At 42.5% G+C, this 14,745-nt stretch overlaps 1 protein-coding gene across 5 annotated transcripts in view; it reads left to right on the forward strand.

The window, feature by feature from the left end:
* Positions 1-13,589, forward strand: part of GRIN2A (glutamate ionotropic receptor NMDA type subunit 2A) — a 189,958-nt gene extending 176,369 nt beyond the window's left edge. For 2 of the 5 annotated variants that reach the window (XM_075436445.1, XM_075436444.1), the window contains exon 13: positions 1,269-6,553. In XM_075436445.1, the coding sequence (XP_075292560.1) occupies positions 1,269-3,044 (1,776 nt within the window). In that variant the 3' untranslated portion in view covers positions 3,045-6,553. Of the gene's footprint in view, positions 1-1,268 lie in introns of all 5 variants that reach the window. The other 3 variants (XM_075436447.1, XM_075436446.1, XM_075436448.1) reach the window with 3 other exon arrangements.
* The last annotated feature ends 1,156 nt before the right edge of the window (positions 13,590-14,745 follow it).

The following is a 14,745-nucleotide window of genomic DNA, read 5'->3' on the forward strand; positions in this document are numbered from 1 at the left end:
ACTAAAGTCATGACAGACATTAGCTCTCAGTTTTGTGTATTTCTTAAACAAGTGGATTTTCAGTGATAAAAATACACTGGAATATATACTGGCATATTTTTATAAGCTTTTCTTGATAGCAGACTTGAATAAACCATATGAAAAAAAGGTCAAACTCAAGTATCAGTTATGTTTGGTTAGACACTAAGACAGGTTTTAATGATGAGTTTACCAAACCCGAAGTTTGGGTGTTTACATATCTGAATAACTGATACTGGTAATGAAATAAGGGAAGTGTGTTCTTGTATTTTTGGCAAATTAGTTGGGTTTTGTCTGTCTTTTTCCTTTTTAAACACATAGTACTTTCATTAGGTTGTTGATTTTGCTGGATTTTTTATATAGCTGAGGAGAATTGAAAATGGTACTAAAATGTCTAATTGCTTTCAAATGTGCTGAAATTACCCTGTTGAGTAAATTGGACTCTGTTGGGACCGCGTTAAAAATACTCTGCTCTACCCTCTTGGGGATTGTCTAAAAAAGCATATACGCTTTAACCTCCACATTTTGAATTTTCTGCTTGTGGCCTTTTGCGTGTGAAATTCTCCTAACCAATGCAGGGGGAGAAGAGGACCTATTTGAAAGGCAGATTTCTGCAAATTACAAGTTCACAGGGTTGGAAATGTCACTTGAGCTCACAGGATTGACAAAAGAGGTTGGAGTTAGAAGATGGGCTGCAGCCTTTGGCTCAGAATGAACTCAAATTCAGGCTGTAGAAAGAGCTGGGATTTTTCTAATATGTACTAGGATAGGAAACAGAAAAGCTAAACTACAATGACTAGAAGCCTTCTTATTTCAGTGGGAGTGAAGAGTACCTTGACTTCCAAGAAAATGGCCTGACTGCAGGGTTGTTTAGAGGGGTAACTTAGTCACCGGTGTAAAATAATAGAGTTGCCTAAAGGTTAGTTACATTGTGTGATGAGACTAGGGAACCTTCTGGGGTCCCTTCTAATCTTGTTTTCTGGAATAAGTAAGGGAGGGGAGGCCAACACAGACCATTGGTTTGTAAAATACTGGCAATTTTTCTCCTTTATGATTCCAACAGATACGACAGAAATTATTCTTCCTTATCAATGTAAGGAAATGCTAAAAGTATAGATATGTACTTTTGATCTTTCCAGTCATTAGATAAGCAATGTTTAATTTTTCTTTATTGCTAAATAAAAATAGAATGGGAGTATTTAAAATTTACACCTAGTGATTTAATTAATTTTATATTACTCATATTACAGGGTATTTACAGCTGCATTCATGGAGTACACATTGAAGAAAAAAAGAAGTCTCCTGACTTTACTTTGACCAATTCCCAAACCAACATGTTAAAACTACTGCGAACAGCAAAAAATATGACCAATATCAATCCTTCAAGAATTAACTCCCCCAAAAGAACAGCTGATTTTATTCAGAGGGGTTCCTTGATTATGGACATGGTCATGGATAAGGGAAACTTGATATTTTCTGATAACAGATCCAACTTTTTTGGTGACAACGTGAGTGAACTCCAGACGCTTCCTGGCAATCGACACAAGGACAATCTTAACAACTATGTTTTCCAAGGTCAGCATCCTCTCACGCTGAATGAGTCCAATCCAAACACAGTAGAGGTTGCAGTAACAGCAGAAGCGAAAACGAACTCCAGACCCAGGCAGCTTTGGAGGAAATCTGTTGAATCTTTACGTCAAGAGTCTGTACGTCAGAGCCAAGGTTCCCAGAGAGAAAACGGGTCAGATGAAAACAGGCAGCTTTCAGTGAAAAGCCAAAGATACCTTCCTGAAGAGATTGTCCATTCAGATGTGTCAGAGACATCAAGCCGAGCTACTTGCCACATGGAACCTGAAAACAACAACAAGCACCACAAAACCAAGGACAATTTTAAAAAAAGGACAGCAGCATCGAAATACCCAAAAGACTGTAGTGAAGTGGAACTGACATATCTGAAAACCAAACAGAGCTCTCCACGGGAGAAAATCTACACGATTGATGCTGACAAGGAGCCCGGATTCCGCTTGGACACACCTCAGTACATCGAAAACATTGTCCTTCCAGAAACAATAGAGTTTCCTGATGTTTACCAAGACCACAACGACAACTACAGGAAAGCAGAACATGCTAACAGGGCTCCCTTGCATAATGAAGACAGTCTTCCAAACAATGACCAGTATAAACTTTATGCAAAGCACTACACTTCAAAAGATAAAAATGCTTCCCTAGTTGACGCGAACGACAGATACAGACAGAACTCCACCCACTGCAGGAGCTGCCTTTCCAATCTGCCCACTTATGCGGGACACTATTCGAGCAGATCTCCCTATAAATGCGACGCCTGCTTGCGGATGGGGAACCTCTATGATATCGAAGAAGATCAGATGCTGCAGGACACGACGAACTTATCACTTCCTGAAGAAATATATGGGCACAGTTGGTCACAAAATAATGCTCTGCAATATCATAAAAAAAATAAGTTGAGGATTAGCAGGCAACATTCTTTTGATAATATCGCTGATAAGTCCAGGGAACTTGATATTGGAAGACCTTCTCGTAGTATAAGCTTGAAAGAGAGAGAGAAATTTCTACAAAGTAGTCCATATGCAAGCATGTTTAGTGTTCCCTCAAGCAAACTGTTGAGCAACAAGGCCTCACTTTTAACTCCTGCTCTAGAGGACAGTAAGCGGAGCAAGTCCCTGTATCCTCTGCACTCAGACGATAACCCCTTTCTGCACTCGTGTCGTGATGACCAGCACTTGTCTCTTAGGCGAAGTCCAGCTGATCTCTATAAACTTTCATTGCCCACAAGAGGAAGAAATGACAATTATTTAAGGTCATCCATAAAGTCTACAGCATCATACTGTTCCAGGGATGGTCAGATCCGTAATGACATGTACATTTCAGAGCATGTTTTGCCTTACGTTGCCAATAGGAATAGCTTGTACTCAACTCCAAGGGTTTTAAATTCCTGTAGCAATAGACGCGTGTATAAGAAAATGCCTAGCATTGAATCAGATGTTTAAATTTTCCATGAACACGTTATCTATAGGGAAAAAACAGTTGCCACCATCTTAGAGGGAGAATTTCTCCTTTAACAGTATCCTGCTATGGTAAATGATATGTAAACCTCTCCCTTTCCCAGTGTACTTTTGTACATGAATAGGTAAACTAGTATGCTCTTAACTATCCTTTTAAAATATGTCTTGTTGAAAAGGATAAAAAATAGCCATTTATGTATGCTTTATATATAAATGGCAAGCTGTACTGAAATAGCCCCAATATATGTTGGCAACTATGCTGTTTTGTATCTAATTATTTTCCTATTTCGGTTATTCTAATTTATGTTGCTGAATATCATTCAATGTACTTTTGTCCTTACAAATGTTTAATGATTTGCTAGTACTGGATAAGCAATATGGTATGCATGTAGTATGACACAGACGAAAAGAATTAGGAATGCATTTGCACAGTTTTGAAAGTAAGTCTCTAGATGGGAACAAAAGGCTAGACTTTCAAAAATATATTTTAGCTTCATAATCATTTCCAAAGCCAAATAAAAATTTAAAAATCCCCAAAGCCTGGGACCTTAATAAGTGAATACAGTATGTTAGCACAAAGTTAATCTGTTTGTTCTAGACTGCTAGACCATAACTGGGACGGCTCTAGGCCCAAACATGTGAACTGCTGTGTACCAAAAGGAAGCCCCCTGGGTACTGGCTAGCGTTCCTGCACAAACGCTTTTCTTCTCTTTCACGTGCCCTTACCATTACAAACCAAGCTCATTGAAAAGTCTGCAGTCATCTCGTCAGGAATTTCACAGCTGCCTAACCCAGAGTATATATTTTTAGATACCGCTATATGGCACTTACTACGGAGCTGTGGACTTTATAGTGACCTTGAGGCCTAACGTGTGCGTCAGTCTGCATCTGCCCCGTGCTGGTGATTACTCAGGGCTGTATAGTATTTCTTTCATTCCTTCACTTCCCAAACCAGATCCCACCCCACTGTACTTCTTTGTTCATAGCGTAGTAGTGATAGCGAATTAATTGTATATTAATATTATTAAAGCTGTTAATACAGCATCAAACACCGACAGCCATACGTTCAGTGTAATCAGTGAGGAGCGCAATACGATTTATTTGCATACACAGTGAAGGATCAACACTTTTTGTGCGACTTCTTCCTTCCAGAATATTGTGCATATTTGTTGAACATCAGGCCTTTTTTTTAACCTCTCCAATCAAGTCTGTTAGATAAATTGAATATATATGCACACATAGCTAAGGAACAGTATCTTTACTATCAGGCTGTAACTGGTATGCAAAGATATTCACGTAACAGGGATGCGTTGCTGTGTGACTTCTGGTAAAGATTAATCAGATGATTTCACAAATAATATGCCTGCTGCACACCCCTCCTCACCGCCACTGGAAAAAGAAAAAAGCCCACGAGATTTTAACGACAAGGGAGCGGGCAAAGGCAGAGAGGAAGTCTTTCAGGAACAGAGTATACAGCTGTAAATTTAATTTAGTCTGAAGAGGTAAATTCAATGGCTAGTATATTCAAATACTGAAAGCCTTCAACAGGTGGTGCTCTGCCATTCCCCTGCTACTCGGAGAGTTGCATTAGGTTTTCTCTGTAGGGGAAGTTCAGATGGTTCAAGCATTACTCCCTACATTCCACTGAAGAACAGCGAGCAGGGAAACCGTTACCACTGTGAATTGGAGAATGTGAATATTACCCTAACTTTTCTCTGAACTGAAGCTCTTTTCGATAGAATCGTGCCTGCCGGCTGTACTTGCAGTGTCTGTGGGCCAGAGGTGCAGCATGCAAGTTGTTTAATTTGGAATAGCATACTGCAGAGCAGGGTCACAAATGGGAGGTGACACAAATGATGTACAGGGATAGACAAAATATAGCTTCTTGAATTTTGTTTACAGCTTTTTTTATTAAACAGATTTAAGCTGACTTTAACTACCAAACAATCTAGAAGGAGTTCTTGGTGTTTACAGCTGTGTTTGTATGTTCACCATGATGGTGAAGGATGAGATTTTTGAAGGAATGAAATGTAATGAGATTTGGGCTTCCAAGTCTCGTTCCAGCTTCCAAAAATCTCAGTGTACTTTATTATAAGTCTTTTGAGAAAGCATATCTGTTCAGAGCAAATAGGTTTGAAGTATTCTTTGTTCAACATTGGGACACAGTTATTGGCCCTGATTCACACGGTATGCTTTCTGGTTCCTCACTGGACGTTGCTTTTACAAGCAGATGATCCTTAACTGCCCTTAGAGAGACTCACATTTCTTAGGAGCAGTTGTACGAGCTAAGCAGGGCTAGGGTGTCTAAGGGACGAGCGCCGCTTTGCAGGAACCAAACCCTTGTCCCAAAGACCTAGTTATACTCTTTGTCTTAGGGCTGCAGGAAGGCAAATGCACTAGAGGCATTAATATTGGTGTAACGCGTTTAGTAGAAATATTTCAGGCAAATTTTCATTTCCAATCCAAATCGTAGTATATGGAGTAAAACCTGAAGTGTTTTCAGTCTGGCGTGTTTCAGCAGATGTGGTACTTGCTGATATCATACCAACAACGGCCACGCATGTCACTGAGAATTTTACCAAGCGAATCGTAGACCTCGGTGGTGGCTCTTGCCTTTCGCATCATCGTAAAGCTCTCAAAACATTAGCTGATCGCTCCAAGTCTTTTGTACCATCACCTCGATTTAACTAGACACACGTAATTTAGTGTATAGGCAAGTACTGTATGTGAAGCTGGGGGAGAGAAAAATTCCCATTTGCAACATTTTCTAAGTAAACTGTTGAGGTCCCACTGTAAACATCCTAAAGCCAGGTGAATTTATCCTTCTGTGAAATGTACAAGCAGATTAGCTATAAAGAAACATCCTGCAGTGCTGGCTTTTTCTGATTTGAGTAAGTTTCTGGTGACTGTAGAGATTTTTTATTATTTTTATTATTAGCTGCAAATATGCAATACAACCACCTCCCCTAAACCAAAACAAATTGAAGAAGCAGAGGGAAGACTTGATAATGTTGCACAGCAGTTGTTCACATGGAAATAAAAGATGCTGCCTTAAAGGGGGGGAAAAAACCCCAGATACTGAAAGTAGAGGGAATAAGAATCTGCATGCATTTGTTGTTTTGATTGGCACATAATACGGGTGAATAAAGTGGTAAGAGAAGGCTGAAGCACAGGGCTGTAGGCGAGTAGCTGGTGTGGCTGCGGATGTATATGCGTGAAGAAGCAGCAGCAGAGAAGTTGAAGAAAAATCTTCAACAGCAGAGCCACAAGCCACAGCTTGTGAGGCTCAGCTGTAGAGCGCGTGGAATTCGGAATATTGCCTGAGCTTTGTTGATTTATTTGCACTGACTTTCAATCAAACCGAGATCAAGACTTTCTGTATTTCCCTCTCTCTCACTCTAGCTGCTGCTATTCTTGAAGAGGAGCAAAGAATCTTCCTGCCCAGGTGGCCATCCTTTCTGTCCCTTGCTGGATGGTGCTGGTGACTTGTTACATTTTCCCCGATTCCAGCTCTAGCAGTTTGTTGGCCATTCCTATCGCCAGGATTTCCCGTGGCTCCAGCTGGAACTGAGTCAGGCTGTAACTGATCTGGGCCATTCTTGGTAGCGTGTCCCGTAGTATTGCACTGCTCCCGGACGACAACTTTTGTGGAGGCAGGATATTGAATTGCTGAGGAATGGAGTAGGTACACGGAGGTAAAACCAGCTGTATAGACATACCTGCTTCTTGCTTTTTTCCTCTTTTGAAGACATTGTAGAATTTCTTCATGTTTTTGTCTTTCCCTTTTCACCACAGTGGATTTTCCTTTTTCCTTTCAAATGGGATTTGTGTTCTGCTTGTGTTTCGTAGGGCAGTGTAGCCACCCACTAACTTCAACGCATGGAAATAAGGTATTTTAATATATAAGGTAAAATTAAGGAAAATCAATTAAGGTTTTGTATTTCTGGAAAATTTCATTTATTGTTTTAGCAGCTTTTGTTCAGAATTCATTAGTCTGCTGTCTGAGCAGCTCGGTTAGGATGAAGAGTGCTGTGGACAACCAGAAAGCAAATCACCGCCAGCTCACTGTGTTTTGGCAGCATCTCGTTTCGAATACATGTCTCTTTCTGTGTGATCTTTCAGAACGCTTAGGGGATGAAATAAGGCTCAGAAGGGAAATCAGGAGTGGGGTTTGTTGGTTTTTTTTTTTTTTTTTCCTGGTGAAAATAGATCTTTTTACATAGTTTTAAAGGAACCAAAAGCTAGAGCTGTGTGTGCAGCTTTGGGTTTCTGTGCTGGAAGAGGAAGCTCTTTCTGTTGTTGGGAGAGAGAGAAAGCTCCCTCCGAATGGTGGCTCAGAGCACTGAAGGCTTGGGAGCAGTTATGGGTGTGAAGTGTCCTGGAAGGTTTTACCTCTCTCTGTTGACTTTTTAGAAAGTATAGGCTCCTAGCTTAGACATCTCAGTTAAACGGGCTTAGAAAGTAACAGTCTGTTTATGCCCAGCCTCAAAAATCTGCCAGTTAAATCCCCAAGTCGGTACCAAGGGAAACCGTGCAGGTGCCTTTAGGCTCCTGCGCTCACGCAAGTGGTTGCTGAGGTGGCACCCGTGGCTTGTGCGGTCTGCGGTACGCCCAGCCTGGTCGGTGCCATCGCCGCCTTTATGCCACCTGACTATCCAGCAGGAAACAGAAGTGTCAGATCTGTTCCTGGTAGAAGAACTTGCTATTTTCGTATTTCTGCAGTGTAGCAGATGCATCTTAGCGCTGGGGAAGACTGTGGTACTATTCCTTCCCTTGCTGGGTTTGTCAGTGGAGAACAGGAATTGGGGTACGAATCTAAGGGTCTGAGGGTCAGCTTGGATGGAGGGGGAATTCAAGAGGTGAATCTTTTCGTTGTTTTATGTTTCATCTAAGAAGTTTGATATATAAAACCTAGTGAAAATAGATCTTTTGTCACAAAATCCTCTCTTAGTTAACAGTAACCATGTCTCTCCTGTGGCTTGGCTAGATTGTGTTAAGTGTTAATCATCACACCATGTGCGTATTTCGAGATGGAGTGTTGTATGTTGCCTTGCTAAACTTTCCCTTCCCCAGCTTGAGTCTTGTCTTCACTGGAAGTCCTGCTAAAGTAGGTCTCTTTCCTGTCTAGGGCAATCTGGCTTCCAACGTAAAAACAGTTTTCCAGTGATACACTTAAATTTTTTGGTTTACCAATGTTATGGTTTTTTACTCTAAACTTTCTTACCGAGAGCTGAGCCTTTAAAGTCTATGACGGTGCTGAAGGAGCTGCTGACGGAGCATAAAGGCCTTTTAAACTATGACTTTCATGATATGAGCCATTTCCCTGCCCAAACCCACCTGTCCTGGCTTGTTTTAAATGTATTAGCAACATGTTAGTATTTACTGTCCCTAGGAGGGAGCACAGTCTAATCACAGCTGTGTGTTTATCTGCGGGCGTAGATGCGAGCACAGATGGGAGTGCGGTGCGGTGGGGAAGGCTCAGCGCGCTCTGAAGCTGCGGTTCGGGGGGAGTAGCCTTCAGACCGGCACGTCTCCTGCATCGCCCCGGTCGCGCAGATGTCTCCGTCTGACGTGCACGTACCGCACGTGGTGTAGAATTCTTGTGGGCGCTCAGCTTTCGCTGTGGGATTGATCCCCTGGTCACCTGCATTGCGGTGGTGTCCGTGGGACGGAGGGGTGGTGGGTCGTGTGCTCTGGTGTCCGTTGCCCTGCTCAGCAGGAGCAGAAGCCCTGCCTTGCTTCCCCTGCTCTGCCGGGGAGGTTACTGTGCTCCCTCTAAATCAGCTCCTCTTTTATTTCACCTCAGTCCAGCTTGGGATTTTTTTTGCCCTGCTTCTCTCGACCTGTGTACAGAGCGTGCTCCCTAAAAAGACGTGCGCTGCCAGCCAGCATCCTGCAACTGTGGAAGTCAGGGTTGCGAGCGCGCTTTGCCCCGCGGCGCAGCCGAGACGCCTTGGTTCTGCTCGCGGGTTCGGCAGCTTTTCCGTTACGGGCTGGAGGATGCGTCTGTTGCAGCTGAAGCTGCTTTCTTGACATGAACGCCAGTCTGACAGCTGTAAGCAGCCACTTCTGATTTTGTGATGATTTTGTCATGTCTATAATTTAAGAACCAGGAATAATATAAGTAAAATAATTTACCTCATTCTTTACCAGGTTTTTGTTGTTTTGCACTCAAATGACAATTTTTACTCCTTTTGCTTCATTCTTTACCTGTATTGAAAACGTTAAATTAGTAGAGAATATAACCATGCTGTAACCTTGTCATGCGATACCTTTACTAGTAGATAACCACACTAAATATAGTATTACATATTTAAAAGAGGGGTGGTTTTGACTCTCCAACTCTTAAAAAGTAGTGGTGATAAGCAGTTATACTCCTAGATGGTTTGTCCTTTCCCTTTTGTATTAGTATTTGTTTTCACTAATATATTTCAGAAATTCTATTTATATGTGCACGTTAGAATACTGTGAAAGTAAATACCAATAAATATTGTGATACTTACTCAGTGCACTGTAAAGTTCCAAGTGAGAGGATGCTTTGCTTGGGAACGGATGAGGTTTCCTCACTTCTCAGAAATGGTACTGAGCTTTAAAGCGGGCAAAGGGTAGTATTGACAGCGACATGAAATGCTAATGAAGAATGTCTTGTTTTGCACTTCTGGTACTATCAGAAGAAATGAAATGTTTTTCTGAGCAAATGCATTATAAGAACACATTTTTTTAGTTTGTTTTGTGCATGGCAGTACATAAGCATAGCCGTGTGGAAGAGGTTTGTGTTACGTCATTCCTACAGGATTCTTTAGTCTGATAATTTTTTTATTGCGCCTGTTTAATAATAGTGTTTAATGGCAAACACCTTTCGGAAATATATTTTGGCTTCTGTTTCCATTGCAAGCCCTGCCCTTGGGCCCACAGCGGCGCAGTCGCAGGCCCTGGCGAGGCGGCTCTGCCTGCCGTGCTACGGGAAGGAGCCCTTGCTCCTTCACTGCTGGGACAGGACAGAGGAGTCGAGGAGAGTTTTGGAGGATGTGTTGTGCAACATTTGAAGTGTAAATCATCTTCCAAATTGAAAAAAAGATATTAAATTGGAGGTTCACAGTTACCCACGCTGGCGGGTGGTCTGTGACAGGCTGCAAGGGGGGCGGCTTCTGGAGGAAATGAGAATTTTTAACTAAAATGATTTGAATTCTACTTAAGTTTCTGAAAGTCACTGAAACAAACGGGAGTTTTCTTTTTTTTTTGAAGCCAAAGTCTTTATGTTGTCATACGAGGTTTCACAGGGAAATGGGCCAAAGAACACAATTAAATATGCAAAAGGTTAATCCTATGAAAAAGGGTATCCTGCCATCTCCGTGTGCACAAGCATGTGAATGGTGGGAGGAATAACGGGTGTCATTTTCCTGTATATTGCTATGTAGGTTGCACTATTTTGAATGATACAAGCCTGATATTTTAATTACCAAATACAATAAGAAGCTGTGTTTATTAATAGTTTAAACTAGTTCACCTAAATATATATACAGTATCCACACGTGTGCGTGCATTCACTTCCCAACCCTGTCGTGTGTGAGGAACCTCCCCCAGGTGCGGGACACGTGTCGGCAGTGCGTCGTGTGGAGCCATGCTCTGCTCTCCCGTCCCGACCTCCCTATCCACACAGCCCCTGGCAGCATTCCTTGTGGCGTTTGAGACCTGCCACAGCAGAGGCTGGAGGACCTGCTGGGATCAGGACAGCCTTCTGCTGGGACAGGTGACAACACGTCAGGGGAGAGCCCCTGTGCGAAAGGGCGAGACGGGATGCTCGCTGTAGGTGAGAAAGCTGTAGGAGAAGGATCTCTTCTCGTCCTGTTTGGAAAATTCGCGGCCGGAGAGGGTCTCTTGGCCTGGCGACTGACGTTAAAATTCTGCGTCAGCTTACAGGATCCACACACCTGGTCATTAAACACGGTGCCTCAGGTAGCTGAGGAAGGACACCTAAAAACTAAGAATTCCCAGGAAGGATCAGCCGGCGTGTGTACCGGCAGCCGCCCGCGTATGCCTGCGTGCGGGCTGGGCAGTTTTCCAACTCGGTTTTGCATACGGAGACAGTATTTAGCAGTGGAGTTTTAGTCGGAATCACTTTTCTCAGCCAGCGTGCAGGCCTTTGAGCTCGCTAGTATTAATGATGTGGAGACTTTAACCAAGAGACGATTGCGGTATTCAGCTTCTTTTCTAAATTTACAGTGCTCTAACCAAAACTTACGACAAAAAATACCTTGGAATCATTTGTTTGAAGTAGTTCCTGAGCTTTTTTCAAAGGGAGAGTTGGATAGTTATTAATTTTTCCACCTTAACCCAGAAACAGAAAATTCTGTAGGGTCAAATTTCGCCTACAGGTTACTGCAAGTGTGTCTTGGGGAAGAACTTGGTTCCCAGTCCTGCATCTGCAAGATGAAAATTTTTGGTTAGTTCATTTCTACCTGGCCTAGGTCTGGATTCCAAGCTTAGGCAAAACACCTTTTGACTTAGGGATGTGTGAGGGAGTGGTGGGAGAGCAGATCCTTGGTGCAGGTCACGCTCAGAAATAAAAACACCAAACGCAAACCTCGTGTTGCAAAGGTACGGAAGTTGCGTCCTGTAGAACTGTGTGCCGCTGGGGAGTAATCTAGTGCCATTTTTAATAAGACCTGTTTACAGTTTATACTTTATATCAGCTATAATATTTTGAAATAGTCTTATTCATTTCAGAACGTCCCTTTTGCACGGGCGAAGAGCAGCTTCATCTCCCTGCCTTCACGCTTCACACCCACACGCACAGAGTAGCTCGCGTCTTCCCTGCTGCAACCAGAGGTACAGACAGGACGCAGTGCCGTGGCAGGCAACCTCCTACCCACTTCTCAACTAACGATGCAAAATTTGCATCCGTGCATTTCAGGTTCTCTCAGAAGCACTGCACCTGTGAGGTAACGGTGTTAATTTTAATTCATCAGATTCAAATTCACGCTAAACCTGAAGGGCATTTCGTGCTTCCTTTCATACACTGTAATGATTTTTGCTGGCTCAGATGAAACACTGATGTTTGTGCTGCTAAACAAAAACCACCAGAAATATTTTAAGATCTCAAATTACACTTTTAAAAACATTTTTACCTGTTTACTTGAATAATGTAAATTCAATGTGTTGTCCTGACTAGTCTTTGTATACATACATGTATATATAAAAGCTACATATGGGCTTCATATATATGTACATGTATAAAGGTTTTGGGGAAGTTGAGGGGCAAGACAAAAATTCAGCATTGTGACAAAGCTTCTACAACAATTTATGAACAGTTTCAAATAATGTATTGGTATTTTGCATCTGATTAGAAGTTATTTGCAGTTGAACTCTGAAAAAAGGAGATGTAACTGAAAATTAGCTTTGGATCTTCAGTCGTCATCCTAAGACCAGTTTAGTTTCATTTGTGTCTTGAGAAAATAAGAATTCACAATATTAACTTAGGATTTTGCTCAGAAAGAAAATTAGTTATTAGTACAGTTAGAAAAATATTCTTGTTCTGGTGGGGGAAAAAACTCCGAGTGCACTGATTTGTACAGGTTGCACGGAGCACTGATCTACATTGCAGCAGAAGAAATTTGCATTCCATAAATAACATCTGGCCATAAATCTTGGAACCATTTGATTCCGTACAAGGTAAATTAAAAAGCCTATCGCTTCTGTTATTTACTAGTGCAATTTACTGTAACGCTCTCAAGAGTGCAATATTTCAAACCAAAGGCGAAGTCACCAATTCCCAATTGCTAGCAAAGACTAGTAGGGGTTTGCAGACCTCTTAACACTGGGGGAAATGAATCAGGACGTTAGAGTAGAAAAAAAAAATATTGGTGAAATGGAATCAAGCATAAAATAATTGAATTTCGTTATAAAATTCATGGTATCATGGATTCGCGAAAGAAGTGGTTTGGGGAAAAAGAGAATAATTAAAAACTAGTTTTGACACTCCAGTTACTGCCTGTTTTATGAGATGGGTTTAGCAAGCGGAAAGGAGTTTTAACACACGAGGGTCTGTCTGCACACAGTTTTCGCTGTCGTGTTAGAGGTACGCGTGCCCCCGGCTGCCCCTACCGTCGCAGTCCTGGCGGCAGCTGGGCCTGCCCAGCCGCACGCGCTGCACCTCGGAGGAGCTGGGGCTCACACGCTTCTCTCCTGCGTTACGCGTAGCATCTCACAGCAGTGCCCCCCGACCGTATTTTAACCCTGTGCATGACTGAGTGTTAATACTGTATAAATATTTTGAAACATATCTAAAAAACATGTTTGCTTCAAACTTTTTACGATAGAGAAATATATAATTATTATGATTGTCTTACAAACTGTATTGTGTTCTTCATTTTTGTTAAATATGTAGAAAAACATTAAGGGAATGGGGGACTCAAATGTCTGTGTGTACTGAAATGTATATAACTATTTGGGGAAAACACACGTGCCAAGTATAACATGATGTAAAAATTGTAAATATATGAAAAGTTCATTTTTCTAATAAAGATAATTTCTGCCAATTGATATGAAAACGAACAATGGTATCATTCTTGTCTGTCTTCCTCGTTAAATGGTGCAAGATGAGGAGTCGTCTGTGAATAAGGCTTACCTTTGGCTTCTTGTTAGTAGTGGCTTTGCTGTGAAAGGTGTTCCCAGCCACACGCTTTGAGCCATCCTTTGCGGTTAGAAATTATCTAAAGGTGAAGACGCCTGAAGCGGAGGCTGACGCTGTATGCTTCACGTTCCCAGTTTAATTCAGTTCACGGAAAGGACGGGGACAATTGACTTCTGAAGAATTCATTCAGGGTGAGATGTCTGCTTTGAGCCGAGGGAGCCGAGTCAAGGGTGGCCGTGAGCCCGGGGCACCGTTTGCCGTGTTCGGAGATACGTCAGCTGCGCAAAGCACAGGTGCCTGCGCAAAGAGACGGTCTTGGCTGTGAAACGTGGGAGGTCTTTGGGCGACGGCGAGGCAGCCCCCAGCCCAGGGAGGAGGAGGAGGAGGTGGAGGAAGTGATGGTGTCCTGCCGAGGGCGATGCCGTCCCTGAGAGGAGCTGGAGGGCTGATGCTGTGCAGTGCTCCTGGCCTGGCAGTGCGCTCGACGGGCGATCAGGCGAGGATGGGGCACGGCAAACCAGGACGTGAGAAAAGGGCAGCGATGCCTCATGTTTTCTACGACCTTGATATCAGCAAGCTTGTTTAACTTGCTGGTTAGTTAAATCAAAATAGAGGTTGTAGTGGAGCAATTTAAATCTGTTCTAAGATTTAACTGTTTGCCTGGCTAGGGGAGCTGAAGGAGCGAGGTTCGCGTGGCTCTCCTAGGTGGACCCTCTTTTCCAGGAAGTTTAATCAGCACTAATGAAAGTCTTCCCTTATTCCACAAAATGGGCATAGACAAACCCTTGGCAATTAGAATGCTGTTCTTCGAGGCAGTGGGATGAAAGTCATTAGATCAATCCACAGCATTGTTTTGATGAAAGTTCTTAGTACTGAATATAAAAATAACAGACAGGAGGTGAAAGGTTGCTCACAGATGTCTCACAGCAGAATGGTCCCATTTATTAGTTCCCAAGATAAACATGACTGCACAGATAATATGGAAGATGTAAAACTGGAGTTCTGTCCGTAATGAGGCTTTCAATGGGTAAAGGCGGCTGGGCTTATTGTCCT

Source organism: Opisthocomus hoazin, chromosome 15 (assembly GCF_030867145.1).
Source record: "Opisthocomus hoazin isolate bOpiHoa1 chromosome 15, bOpiHoa1.hap1, whole genome shotgun sequence".
Classification (NCBI taxonomy): Eukaryota; Metazoa; Chordata; class Aves; order Opisthocomiformes; family Opisthocomidae; genus Opisthocomus; species Opisthocomus hoazin.